General features: G+C 31.2%; 1 protein-coding gene across 15 annotated transcripts in view; it reads left to right on the forward strand.

The window, feature by feature from the left end:
• Nucleotides 1–14,020, forward strand: part of LOC126852520 (cAMP-specific 3',5'-cyclic phosphodiesterase) — a 337,802-nt gene that overhangs the window by 291,845 nt on the left and 31,937 nt on the right. For all 15 annotated transcript variants that reach the window (XM_050597394.1, XM_050597401.1, XM_050597402.1 and 12 more), the window contains 3 exons: nucleotides 7,311–7,412; nucleotides 7,492–7,556; nucleotides 8,615–8,727. In XM_050597394.1, the coding sequence (XP_050453351.1) occupies nucleotides 7,311–7,412; nucleotides 7,492–7,556; nucleotides 8,615–8,727 (280 nt within the window). The remainder of the gene's footprint in view (nucleotides 1–7,310; nucleotides 7,413–7,491; nucleotides 7,557–8,614; nucleotides 8,728–14,020) is intronic.

The raw sequence follows: 14,020 nt of genomic DNA on the forward strand, positions 1-14,020 counted from the left end.
TTTAATTTTTATTTGGATTTGTTCGTATTTCAGAATATGTTATCTGACCTACTGACCTATGCTAAGTACTCGCAATGGATAATTCAAAATTATTTGATTATACGAAGAGGTTATGCGAGAGAGATTTCGTTTCTCTGAAATTTTTTAAGAATTTCTAGCGAAATTATAAGATTACGGAAATTTTATTATGTATGATATAACTTGCAATTTTAGTCCGAAAGCATTTAAATGTGACTTCTTAAAAGTAAAACGTGAAAACCTCCCAGGATGCACGTAACCAAGGGTGAGCATTCTTTGCAAATTTTGGATCAGAAATTTAGACGCGACGCTACTTGTTATGTATTTAGAATTATTAAAACAATGAAAGTTTAATGAGCTTTATTAACAACGCATTCATTAAGTAATTTTCACCGGATATTACATATTTGGTATATAATATATATATTATTCTAATTTCTTAAATTAGAAATTTACATAATTAATTTTTTTATCGAAAAAAGATATTCTAAGAATAAGAATACAATAATTAAAATATTATAAAATTAAAAATTAAAATATAATAATATATATTTGCGAGTAAGGTTGCACGAAATGTTAAGATTAGTCTTCATATTGTCTTGTCACGAAATTCGGAACAAGATTAAGACAAGATTTTTAATTAATTATCAAGACAATATCAAGATTAAGATTATCAAGATTATTGATCTTATCGAGATTAATGGTTTTCAAAAGAAGCTAAAATAAGTATATTTGTGTGTCAATTAGATGAGAAAAAAAATTACTATATTATACAGACTTAAAGGATTATATTTAATAAATAAAAACATTTTTATTAACAAATTTAGAAAATCAATATCATAAATAAAATAAATAATATAAAATTTTACAGACTTATTATTTAGCTACACAAACTTTTACTTCTTTTTTTTTAATACAGTGCTTTGAGAAATAAACGAGTGACATAATAGTAATAATTATTATAAAGATTATATATTTTTAAATAATATTTTAAATAATTATTCAGTATTAAATAAAAACTGCTATTTGCTGCTTAGGCAACTCTACTTGCGAGTATTATATTTTCGGTGGTATTGCGTATTTACATCATTAGCGGAAGATCGTTTTGTAAATTATTTCACTTTGATGCAAGCGAGTTTATGCGAATTCAAATTTCTGCGGTTTGGGAACATTGGCGTTTAGTATTCACCGATATTCAGTTGTTATTCAACGAATATTGCGTTTCATGTTCCGCTTACTTGTCAGTTTGTCGACGCAGTGCGACGTTATTTGGCTTTAAATCGACGTAGCTCTATGTATGTACGCTTCAATCTCTCTTGCCTACATTCCAAAATACGTTTTTATACCGGCTTACGTAATCATAATATTTGGATATCGGTTTCTCTCCTTATTGCATTCTCGGCGAGTTATCGATCTGCCATCAATCATATTATATGTATAAATGGATCTCTTATAGATCCACTGTCGCGTACAAAATAATTTCATTATTATTGCGTCATATGTATCCGTTTTATGCAATGAGATATCGTTCACGGCAATTATAATTAATTCATTATTAAATTATCAAACATATGTATCATCACGTATCGCTATGTAATATTACGCAAATTTAATATTACGTTAAGTAGAATAGATATATATATATATATATATATATATATATATATATTTTTTACTCGAGAATATCACATGACGATTTTGCATCATTGATTGTTCACATTGTAACAGATTCTTCTTTCTGTTAGAGATATTATTTTTTTTTCTTTATTTTTTTTAAGCTTACACAATCGTTTCTATAAACATTTCCCGTTCGTAAGTTTATATAATCGAAGCATGAATGGATGCGCGATATTATCTGTTTGAAGTTTGAATATATACTACAGGATGTGCATCTTTTCTTTGCAACAATTGGATCTCGTATTGATCGCGAAAATAACTATCATGGTAACTATTTTGATGATATAAAAGAAATCATTTAATGGTTCATTGCATGAAAAGAATATTCTTTTTCTCCTTAAAAGCGAAAATGCTTTTCGTTCTACACGTTAATGTTCATATTACGTTAATCTCAGTTCTATTATACAGGAAAGTCAGAAGATTGAAACATCAGAAAAGAAAAGAGCATTCCATTGACATTATGTATTTACAAACTCTATAAAGTAACAGTTAATTAATACTTTATATTATTAATTAGAATTTTGATTGATCTCTCTCGGTAATATAGATAATGGATGGCTAATTAATAATGTTACATAATAGCATTAATGCGTTAAATATATGCAAGAGAGAGAATAATTGCGCAACTAAATATATTTGATAAAACAACAATAAGAATATTGAAGTATCAAAACAATTATTTTAATTAATTTATTCATCGATTATTTATATTTAAATGTGTAAATTTGTTACAGAATAATTTGTTGGAAAGAAGCAAGTTATCTAACAAAATGCAAAATTATTGTATAAGATAAATAATAGAATGATTTTGCTTGTATAATTTTTGCATTATCTTAGGAAAGGCAATAATAATTATCTTAAATTTGATAAAGATCTTGAGAAATATAAAATTTCGAAAAAATGGCTCTTTAAGTATTGAATTTTCTTATAAAAGTTGATTTCAAAATGATCGAAAAAGGAAACGACAGGAAACAACAGGAAACACTCAAAGAAAATATTCAGCTTTGAACATTTTGTATTTTCTTTTTTCTATTTATCTCAAAATTGGAAATGTGAGTTATTTCATCGGAAATGATCGATAAAAGAAAAGACAATCAGAAAGAGAATATAGAAATATAGAAAATTCTTGATACAGAGAAAAAAGGTTAACATGGTAAATATGTTTTTTTATATTAAATTTATAGATTTTTTACTTTTAAGAAAAAAGAGAAAAAAGAAGGAACACACGTGATCATGTTCAGCAATCGAACAGTGGCACTTCAATCAAGCTTCATTGCCTATTGCAGGCGTTTATATGACAGAGAGAGAGAGAGACAAAGGCGGGGAAAGAGACAAATAATTACCATCGTCGTGCTGCATCATTGTTGCCATTCATGCGGCGCCAAGTTGTTTTCCTGACTGCGTTCGAGAAGTTTAAGCTGTTTTGTTTGCCGCATTTAACGCCTTGCTTGAGTTCTCGCGTATCTATTAAGTCCTCCGATATTAAACTCCGAATTTCCAGTTCCCTCGCAGTCGAACACAATTACATGGTTATCCGCTGCAATTTATCACCGCTCGTTTCTGACCTCTGACGTGATGAAAAGTCGTCCGGGAATTTCAGGAACGTCGATCTCGTATATTTTTGCGCTCGTTAGTTATTTTATGACTTCATTCGCGGCGCGTATTGGATATTCGAGTAGCTTCCTCTAGTAGCTATTTAATTTTCCTTGTTAAAAAGAAGATACGAGATAAGCGTTTTTTAAAATACATCGGAGTGACTCTTCTCCAGCAGCACATTGTTAAGAATTTATTCAAACGATTTACTACGTTGTATTTAATTATTTTCTCTCATGAAGGCGCTCTTACATATTTATATCTTATTCTCTTAAATCACTTTCTCTCTCTCTCCCTCTCTGACATTATCATTCAAATGTATTCGTATTGCACGATTGTATGCTTTTCTCGGGAATAACGACGGATCACGAAGAAACGAGACAGTACAAAATATATATTTGGGAAAACCCATTTCGCTTATTTTGCGCGGTTTTTTTTTCTTCTCTAAACCGAGTCAAATGAGTTTATTATGACTTTCTTTTCTCCTACCATTCTCAGTACGGATATTACAACAATGGTAGAACGTATTTCTCTAAAAAAAGTGAGTCTCGTTTCTGCTACTTCTGCCATCAGAAGACCAATTCATTTTATATCTTTCTATTGTGTGAGAGAACATAGTGTTTTGTACTTCTCTTCTTTAAAGTATTTTTTTGCAATTGACAGAACATAAATACAATTAACCATCAAATATTTTTGACATTTTGAGGAAAGAAAATTTATATTACGTCGACGTTTATCTTTTATCTTCGGTTTTCACTTTTAGGACTTCAAACTGGAATAATAAAATTTTTGACGAAATGAAAATGGATCTCGTCTGGATTTTTGTTGTGGATTTATAATAGGTCAATTTATTTGAACTCCCAAAATAAAAATATAATATAAAAACAAAAATCGCAACATTTATATTTTAATTTTTTATTGTTATGATATGTGATTGACGTCGAAATATTTTTTTTTCTTAAATAATTAATAGCAGTGCGAATTTTTATTCAATAGAGAGAAAACGGTTTTCCGTCGGCATTTCTCTCGTAGCTTATGACCTTTCTGCAATATTTATAGAAAAGCTCCCATTATATCATGCACGTATATCTGCCTGCATAGCTTTACGCGAGACAGAGAGAGAGAGAGAGAGAGAGACAGAGAGGGAGCGAAAGATAGAGAGATGCGAGTCTCTAATTAAAATATATTAAATTGTGTTTCTCACATGAGAGCCGTATCAATTTCTCTTTACTTATTGCTCGTTTTTAAACATATTATATTTTTCCGAACATTCTGGAACATGCTAATTTGTAATGTGAAAAAAGGATTACGTATTATTATTCATTAGAGACATTTTTTACAACAAATAAAAATTATAAAAGATTTTTTAAAAGCGGTATCTCTATTTTTTATATGAATAAATTACTTTTCACAAATTTTTACATTACATGAAAGTAATGTAATTAATCCGCGCGCGCACCCATACACCCACACATTGTGCTTGAATTAATTAAATTTATCTGCGTTTCTTAACGCGTACATTCCTTTCAACGTTACCGCTAGCTCCTTTGACTACATTATCACGTATCTTATACAATGTTGGCAATTAATTAGGATTATCTTTATACGTGTATTTTGGAATCGCGCACATTCCAACTTAATCCGCATATTAATATCATTAGTATTACATAGAGAGATGATGTACGCCACTAGTTGTTCATATTAAGTTAGAGCGTGTCGTGATTCTCTTGGCTGTCACTTGTAATGTCCAATTTTAGATCGAGACCTTTATACGCACTTTGTAACATGATATTCAAAACGCTTTGAGATATTATATCCAAGAATATCTGAATTATAGTTGTACGATAATTGATCATATTAATCTTTTAAAATATATATGCATATGTGTGTATATTACGTATTGTGTGTGTATGCATACACATATACCTGTATCTTTTATTGGAATAATAATGTAGAGTCTTTATGCAATATTGTAAAATATCAATTAAATTGAAATATCATATGTATAAGTATCTGAGAATGAGTTTATTTGACATGATTGCGAAAATTTTAACATTATCAAGTTATTATAATTACATGCATACACACTTTTAATGACCTGTGAGAGTGTAATATTAATGAAGATTCACAAACGATATTGCAAATTTAATCTTCATATAATAATTATCTCACTATATAATGTAAATTAGTTATAAACAATGTGTGTTGGCCTGCATAATTTAAGCTATTTTTAGTTATTTAACATCTATTTTTAATTTAGCAGTGTAATTTATTTATATTATTATTTACGATTTCGCCGAACAAACGGGACTGATTGATAATTATTTAATGGCCTTGTTTATTCTCGAAGATTCTCGTTGTATCAAGAGTCATTTGTAGTAATTTAGCTGAGAGGAGTGAGTAACTGCTAAAATTATTCACAATCGCCGTGATATTCTTCGCGAAGAAGAAACGTAATTTTGTCTCGCGGCATAAGGAGGAAGCAGGGGGGCTTGAATAATGATTGTACGCTGATTATGTCGTATGCGAGTTCGTCCTCGCGTATATGCGACAGATTGTCAGTGACATATTCCTCGCGTTAGTCTGACAGAATACGCGGACGGCGGGGTTTGCAAAAAAACAAAGGAGAAATATACGAATCTGAAGCGATTTTACTTTTGACTTTTTTTTTCCAGAGCGATAATCGATTATGATGCATGTATATATATAGCAATCCTTGAGTGATATATTTTTTTAACAAAAGATGAAGTAGCTGTGGATATTTAAGCATTGTTACTGGGATGTACGGGAAGAATTATGCATCTCCGAAGACTTCACGTAAGCTTCCGCGAAAGATCTGTCTAATGCGAAATCCCCCTGTAATCTCGCTTATCATGCACGTGCGTTTACCCAGGCATTTGCGTAATAATATTGTCAGCGGTATAAAATAAATAATCCAGGTATAGTCTCGCGCGCACGCACACGTTGATACGTTTTATACTGAATTCTATTTTGAGTTATACTAAATTATAGTATTGTGTTAATACACGCACGCTTAATTGTTACGCTGTAACGCTGTGAGAAATATGAAAATAGCGGATAAAATAATCGGATGCTAAATATGCGAAGGGGATCGAAAACAGGAGGTCGCTTAACCCTAGGGACAAACAAAAAATAAATAAAGAAAAGCGATTCGTATATATACCGGAAGTGTTGAATGCCCGTAGGAATAGAAGGGCGTAAAATTCGATGCGCGATATATCAATATGATACGCAGCAGATTCGCGTTATAAGATTAAATTCGGATAAAACTTAGATACTCGCTACAGTCAGAAATTAAGGCGAAATTATATAATAAATGGAAGCGCTTCATCTACAAGCAGTAATAAATGATGTATGAAAAAAATGTATCGCAGTTTGTTTGGAAAATGTGATCAAAGTCTAACATAATTTTTTATCAATTACGCCGATCGAGTATTTGTTTTGTATAGTATAAAAATTATTTGGAATTTGTTTACAAGATATTCAAATTGCAAACATGTGCGAGAAGCTATCCAGTGTCTTTTAATAAATAAATATTTCTGCGTATGATCTACTCTTTTAAGTATCCAAGAATATAGTTTATTTTTAAATGTCATATTCTCTTGACGCAATCCTACTACGCAACTTCTTTCATCGTAAAAAGAATAAAGATTTATTGAATTAGTGATTTTTGCGTACTTTATGCTTTGATCTCTCTTTCTTTCTTCTTCACATCCGATTCTTGGATATTCGTGATGAAACGTGCAAAAATGTGCGAATGTATTTATGTATATATGCTAATGTATACATGCGAGATATTTGAGAGAGAAAGATAGAATGGGAATTTGACGTTTGTAACGTTATCGAGCTATCACGTTTGCATGCAACTTACACGCGAAGCGACGTAGACACTGACTTTTCGGCAAAAAAGTTTCATGGCAAAACCTTCGAACTTTGCTCTATCGAGTATGCGGGATCAGCGAGACATCGATGATGAATTATGCCTTCTCTTTCAATTACAGCCATGGCGAGGACCTCATCGTTACACCCTTCGCACAGATTCTTGCTTCTCTGCGCTCGGTCAGGAATAATTTCTTGTCGCTCACGAATGTACCGACGAATAAGTAAGTAGATTAATGACTGTGTATTTAATATTGCGATCGGCTCCGAATTTTGATTAATTTTTCATCCGTTTTTCTCCAGATCGCGAAGGAGTAGTGGCCAACAGGGCAGTAGTACGCCACAGCCACGGATTTTGGCGCCAGGAGGTAAGAAGAGAGATAATATAATATCTTTTACAATTTTTCATGTTATAATTATTTGGCTTCAAATGGATCTCTTAATTTTTATATCAAAGAATTTTGTTTTAAACCTTTAGCGATTTTTTATGATCTTTATGATCTTTAATTTAATACACATATTGACATAACATTTAATTTTTTTTTTTTTAATCTGATAATTGATAATTTGTGGAAAATTGTGTTTTGCCCTCTCTAAGCGGGATTCAATAATTATTGTTATATTAACGACGACACGCGAGTAATTGCTTCGAGAAATATGTGATATTTATTTTTATTTTGTCGATTATTAATTTCTAGCAATTTTTTAAATGAAAGAGCGTAGTGTACTTTTGTATACATATTTGTATAATATTTAGATTAAATATCGATAAAACTTTTATATTTGATTTCTCCTAGAAATTTTTATTACGTAATAAACAAACTTTATATGTATAGTTTATTCAGTTGTTTCCAAAAGCGTAGAAAACTTTGTTTTCATCCTTTTATCAATATTGTAGCAGGCCATGTTATCTCTTCTTAATTCTCGAAGCTTTCATCGACTTTTTATAACAGGAATTTTTGTACGCCTTGTTTTTTTAAATTATATTAGTAATTATAATCATGTTTCATATATTTAGTTTTGGTTAAAAAAAAAAACCTTAGAATTCTCCATCGCTTCTATTAATTAAATTTTTGTTTTATTACAGTTGTCAAGTGTATATTTCTAGCTAGTTTTTTTTATGAACTTTGTATTTTTTTTTATTTCTAAAATATTAATATTTATCTTTGAAACTGTCATCTATTCTGCAAAGAGAGAGCGCTAAAAAATATTTCTCACAATTGTCATTTTTTAAAGAATTTTACGAAACTTTGAAAATACAAAAATATAAATGATCAAAGCTTTCAGGATATTTTTTCAAGATTGACTAAACTCAGATTACAGCGGATATATTGGCGGATAACATTTTTCAATGTTGACTTGTTGCTTACCAGTACAAGCACTTAATACTTTTATGGTATTAAATTTACTTTTCTGGATTTTTCAGAGGAGCCCTTTATGAAACTGGCTGTTGAAACGATAGAGGAGCTAGACTGGTGCTTAGACCAGTTGGAGACCATTCAGACGCATCGATCCGTGTCCGACATGGCATCTCTGAAGGTACGATTTTATACGCTTATATTTCTTCCCTCTGTATACTTTTTTCGCGAAATGTCCTCTCAACTCTTGATTTCTCGAACATCTTGCAAGTATCAAAGAGATTCTGTATCGCGTAATACTTACGCACAAAATCTCGAGAGAAATTCTTAGGAATGACCTTAGGAATGTATTATTCAAATGATTTTAAGCAGAAAAAATCATGTAAACGTGAGTCCAATTCATAAAGGTCACTACATTTCTGGAATAAATTGCATCCTTTGTATCTTTAAATAAATTCAATGGAACAGTACCATAATATGAATGTAAATTAAAAATTATATTTGATAGAACGTCAGACATTGAAAAAAAAATTATTTTATTTTGCCTGAAATTATTTAAATAATTTGAAAAAATATATTTAAATATATTTAATTTTATTTTTGTGAAGTAAAATTTTAAAATGTAAAATGTCAATATACTTTTTATTTATTTTTGCGTACATGATTTAACACACGGATAAATATACAATATCTATATTAATAAATGAGTTTTGTATCATAGCGATTTATTTAATAATCTCTACCCTGGTGTTGCGAGATTAAATAGAATGAAATTTCTTTTGTTTGCGCGTAAATCAACGCTTCGAATTCGCCCGGGATTGACGATATAAAATTGTTTGACTATAGAAACAGTTGCGGGAATTACACAATCGTTAAGATCGAAGCCAAATCGCGACGGTAAAAAGATTATTTGTTTACTCGGCAAATCCCGAAGTCCGAATATCAAACAAATATATATCAAAGCAATACGATCCGCTTACGCGTTAAAGGCGACTGCATTTATTTGCCGTCGGCTAACGGACACTTAACATACTCGGGCAGAAACAATCGTCTGTCGATGACACTCTCGACAATCCTAGCCGTGCAATTTCCGCGACGGTCGTTAATCGTTTATATTCCGGTCGCGGGGATTTCCAATTTCCATGTCTGCATCGGCGAAGTCGGCGCGAGTGAATAGAATCGTCCGAGTGCGATCAATTTATTTCCTCTTTGTGACACGAGAAGAATCATAATTTTACATTTGCGATGCCAAATCACGATGGTGGATAACAACGAAGGGTTGGCGAGAAAGATTAAAAGTTGAGCGGAAAAAAAAAAAAAAATGGCGAAGATGGGAATTGTTCTTCCCGTTCTTTTTTAAAGTCGACGTTTTATCGAGAGACCTTATATAAGGCACCGAAAAACTTTCTGACGCGCGAAACAAAATTTCACGAAGACTTGGCGCGAAGACTTTTCTCATTTATCCCGCATAAGCTGGAAGTCAACCTTCGCGTGAATATTAATATTCTTTCATGCGCTTGGGATATTTATTGCGAGGTTTGACGTGCTCCAATTGAGTTTAATTCTTTTTACGTCGTGCGTGTCATGCGCAAGGATTTAATAAGCGCAAAAGGATCTTGCTTTTAATAGTTTTCCTGCGCGAGCACTCTTGTGAACTTTTTAAAAAGATATTTTTTAGATTGCTCGCGGAATAACCTGTCCGCCAAGATGCAGCGCGCGTATATGGTAATTAAACTTCTTTGAAGATAGATAAAAATTGTCGGTTATTAAAATTTGAAGCGAATGCAACGTCGTCATTTTCCGAAAGCAAATCTACTCGGTTTACTCTCTGGGGTCCCGTGTAAAAAACGTTGTTTGCCTTTTGCACTTTCCGATGGCGCAGTTTTACTTTCTCTCGTCAGCGTTGAATCGATATTTTTTTTTTTTCTTTGCTTCCTTTTTGATTGACCTGGAAGCGCCACGTGCAGCTCCGTGTAGGTGTTCAATTAACCCGAATTTCTTTTAAAAGGTTTGTTTTTAAGAAAATAAAAAAAAAAATTAAATAAATTAGAGCTCTAAAAGAAATATAAAGAACTGTAGAAATCCTGTATATTTTTATATCACAATATCTTTATTATTAATTTCTGAAGTGATTTCTTCTTTAAAAGACTTCGATATTTCTTATATTTTTTCTTATATTTATATATAATAATAATTTAACGTAAGAAGCGCAATTAACGTAAGCCCAAAAACATTATCTTCTCCGTAAAATAACCATCATTCTCGACATGGAAATTATTAAAGACTTTGCGTCTTTCGCGTAACTCGCTTAATTGTCATTGTGAGACTAAATGAATTTTCCGCTCCTCTTTGTAGCTTGTCGCTATTTGCGCGATAAAGTATTAAAATACCGAGTTTCATAATCTTCTCTTTGAACTCGTTATACGCACTACATACTCGATCGTAGAATCAAGAATCAAACCATGCATTAACATATCTTGTTTCATTATTAGAAAGAAAAATGATGAGAAAAACACAAAGAAATATTTCTGTGATTTAGCATCTTTAGAGAAGTAATAAAGAAATAATGGCGCGATTCCTTTTAATGTAAATTAAAACTCTTTTTTTATGTTTTACGATTTCTATTGTTTACCTCTTTTACAGAAGGCATTTTATATTATTACTTTCTCGATGAAATAATTTATTATAATCGCTTATATAATAGCATATTTAATTTCTTGGGACGCATGATTCACAGAATCATTTTTTTTTTTATATGCGCAGAAATGAAATGCACCTTCTTTCTATGCTTTTGCACCTGTGCATTAAAACGACCTTTCTCTTCCTGTATTGCGGCCCAAAATATCTCATGCTTATTCTCACCTTATGAATTATTCGCCTCATTTGCATAAACATAAGCGCTACGGCAAATGAGCGAAATGCGTACCATTTGTAGTTGTTACATGACTTCGATCGATTTCGCGTTCATAGTCCGAAGTAACATATGTATGATTACATGACATCACGTCAACTCTTTATAGTTACTTTCTTTTCGCTGATAAAAGAAGCGTCATCCTTTTGTTCTCAGCATACGTGACATACGTAAGAACGTTGCTGCTCCTTGTTTGTCACAAAGTGACGTTCACGTGAATGTGTGCTGAAAGCAAAGTGACACATACATACGTCAGTTTAGTAAAAGGAAAAGTCTAGACGCGCGTTGATAATTAATGCAATCGCTATCAGAGGCAGAGAAAGATATATAGAGAAATGGAGCTTGTACTTGGTTACAAATAATACATTATTTAAAATTGGAATTAATTTTTTAAAACATACACACATATGTATATTTAAAAATTAGAAAATTCTTTGAAAAGAATGAATTGAAAAATAAGTTCTCTTTTTCGTATTAATTGTCTACATGTGCGTTATTTTAACGAAGGAAAATAATTTTTAATATATGTTCAAATGCTTTTAGCAAAAATGTTAAGCATTTTATTAACAAGTAATGCTAATAATGATTTTTAGAACTTATTTTAATAACAGTTTCTGTATTACATTCTGTGAAATATGAATTATTCCGAGATTGATGAATCAGTTATAATTATATTATTACTTTGAAATTTTATTTTATTTAGGAATTAAATCACAATTTCAGGATCACGTATGTGACTCATGGTAAACTTATTCGATTTTTAGAAATAAATAATCAACAAATCTAAACGTGGAAAGTTAACTCGTAACTCACTTTAAAATTCTATCTCAGTTTTAATTTGACGTTCAAGCTTAACGAGAATCAACACAATTTACTGTCGCAAAGAAAGTCACGTTGCCTATTATTTTTTCATGGCGTGAAGATTTATTTCCGACTAAAAAAAACTATTGCAATTGAAATTGCACTTTAATCGAAATAAAGTAAGTTTCGGCGAAAGTTAAATATTGTCATAAAAAATGAATTATGTAATTAGAAAGGATGTGTTTGATGAAAAAAATTTCTTTATACAGTGTTAACTTAAACGTTATCATAAAAGAGGAAATATATAATTAAGATTTATATAATATATATTTATTATGCATTATGTATTTATAAAATACATATTTATATTAATATTAAGAATTAAAGATTTATATTGGTTTAGATAATTACAATACTTTTATATATTTTATATAAACTTTTGTATTATACAAATCCTTTTTCTTAAAAAAAAAAACTAATAAAAACAATGTGATCATTAATAGTTCCATTATTCAAATTAGTTTAATAGATTTCTGTTTTTTATATTACTCTTTTATAAATTATGCTATAAATTTTTAAATTATAGTCAGTAGTTTTAAATTTTCATTTTTGTAGTTTATTTTTGTTCTTTTTTTATTTTATAACATTCTAAAGGAATTACCCTATATATATGTATGTATAATAAAACGTGTAAATAATTTTTTCTCTATCAATCTATTTTATTCTAAAAAAATATTCTAAATTTAACAATTTTTTTTATTTCGATCAAAAAAATAAAAGATTTTCTCTCAAATTGATATCATTCGTTTCAATATCATTCGATCAATACATTCGTTTTTGCTTCCGGTGCTATCTCTCGTCTCCTGCGTTCGTTTCATTGAATCCGCTAAGTCACGTATTTCATCCCATAAATGCACTCCCTTGATCCGGATACATGACGTTATAGGATATATGTTTTTTTTTCCCCGAAAGCAGAAAGAGAGCTGCAAATTTTTCTAACATATCTATCTATGGCGAACGAATGAACCCATTATCCTCGCGAAGCCCCTCGTATTTATCAAGAACTCGTCGAAATGCGTTTGTTTCGCGGACGCGATAAATTCAAGCTATCAGGGTTTCAGATTTATATCGGGGAAAGCGTGTGATTGAACGTGTCGAGGCTGCGCGTTGATTACACATAGAGGCCGATTTCTCGCCGAGATCGATCGGGCAGTTGTGAGGCGTTCGCGTGTAAATCCATCGATTCCGTGAGACTGCCACTGACAAGATCACTTCAGCCGGAATTCATTTCATTGTGCGTGAACATCCGGCGGGATCTTCCCGTCACAAACGTTGTAATAGCGTTTCAAAAATAAATCACATTGTCCTTCCTAATGTCACGATACATAGTAAAAAATTATTCTTATAATTAAGAATTTTATCGTCTCGTATTTCTTTCGCAAAAATCGTCGCGTTATTTTACTAAAAGAAAGAAAAGAAAAAAGCAATTTTAATTGACGCCACTTGCGTCAGAATCGTCAAGATCAAAGCTCGAAAGAGCGCTTAGAGGTGCACCGCGCGCGTGAAATACATTTTCCTGAGCAGATTTATATCGATTTATTTATGCGTCTGGAGTGGACCATGTTTGTTTTCATGCACTTGGCACACGTGCAAAGTCGAGATCAGCAAGTAAGCGTCCGTCGGCCAATCAGAAAATAGCGATTTCGTGGATTTCACGTATATCCGTATTTTACTATCCTATCCGTTTCCTTAAATTTAACGA

This window comes from Cataglyphis hispanica, chromosome 10 (genome assembly GCF_021464435.1).
Source record: "Cataglyphis hispanica isolate Lineage 1 chromosome 10, ULB_Chis1_1.0, whole genome shotgun sequence".
NCBI classification, from domain to species: Eukaryota; Metazoa; Arthropoda; class Insecta; order Hymenoptera; family Formicidae; genus Cataglyphis; species Cataglyphis hispanica.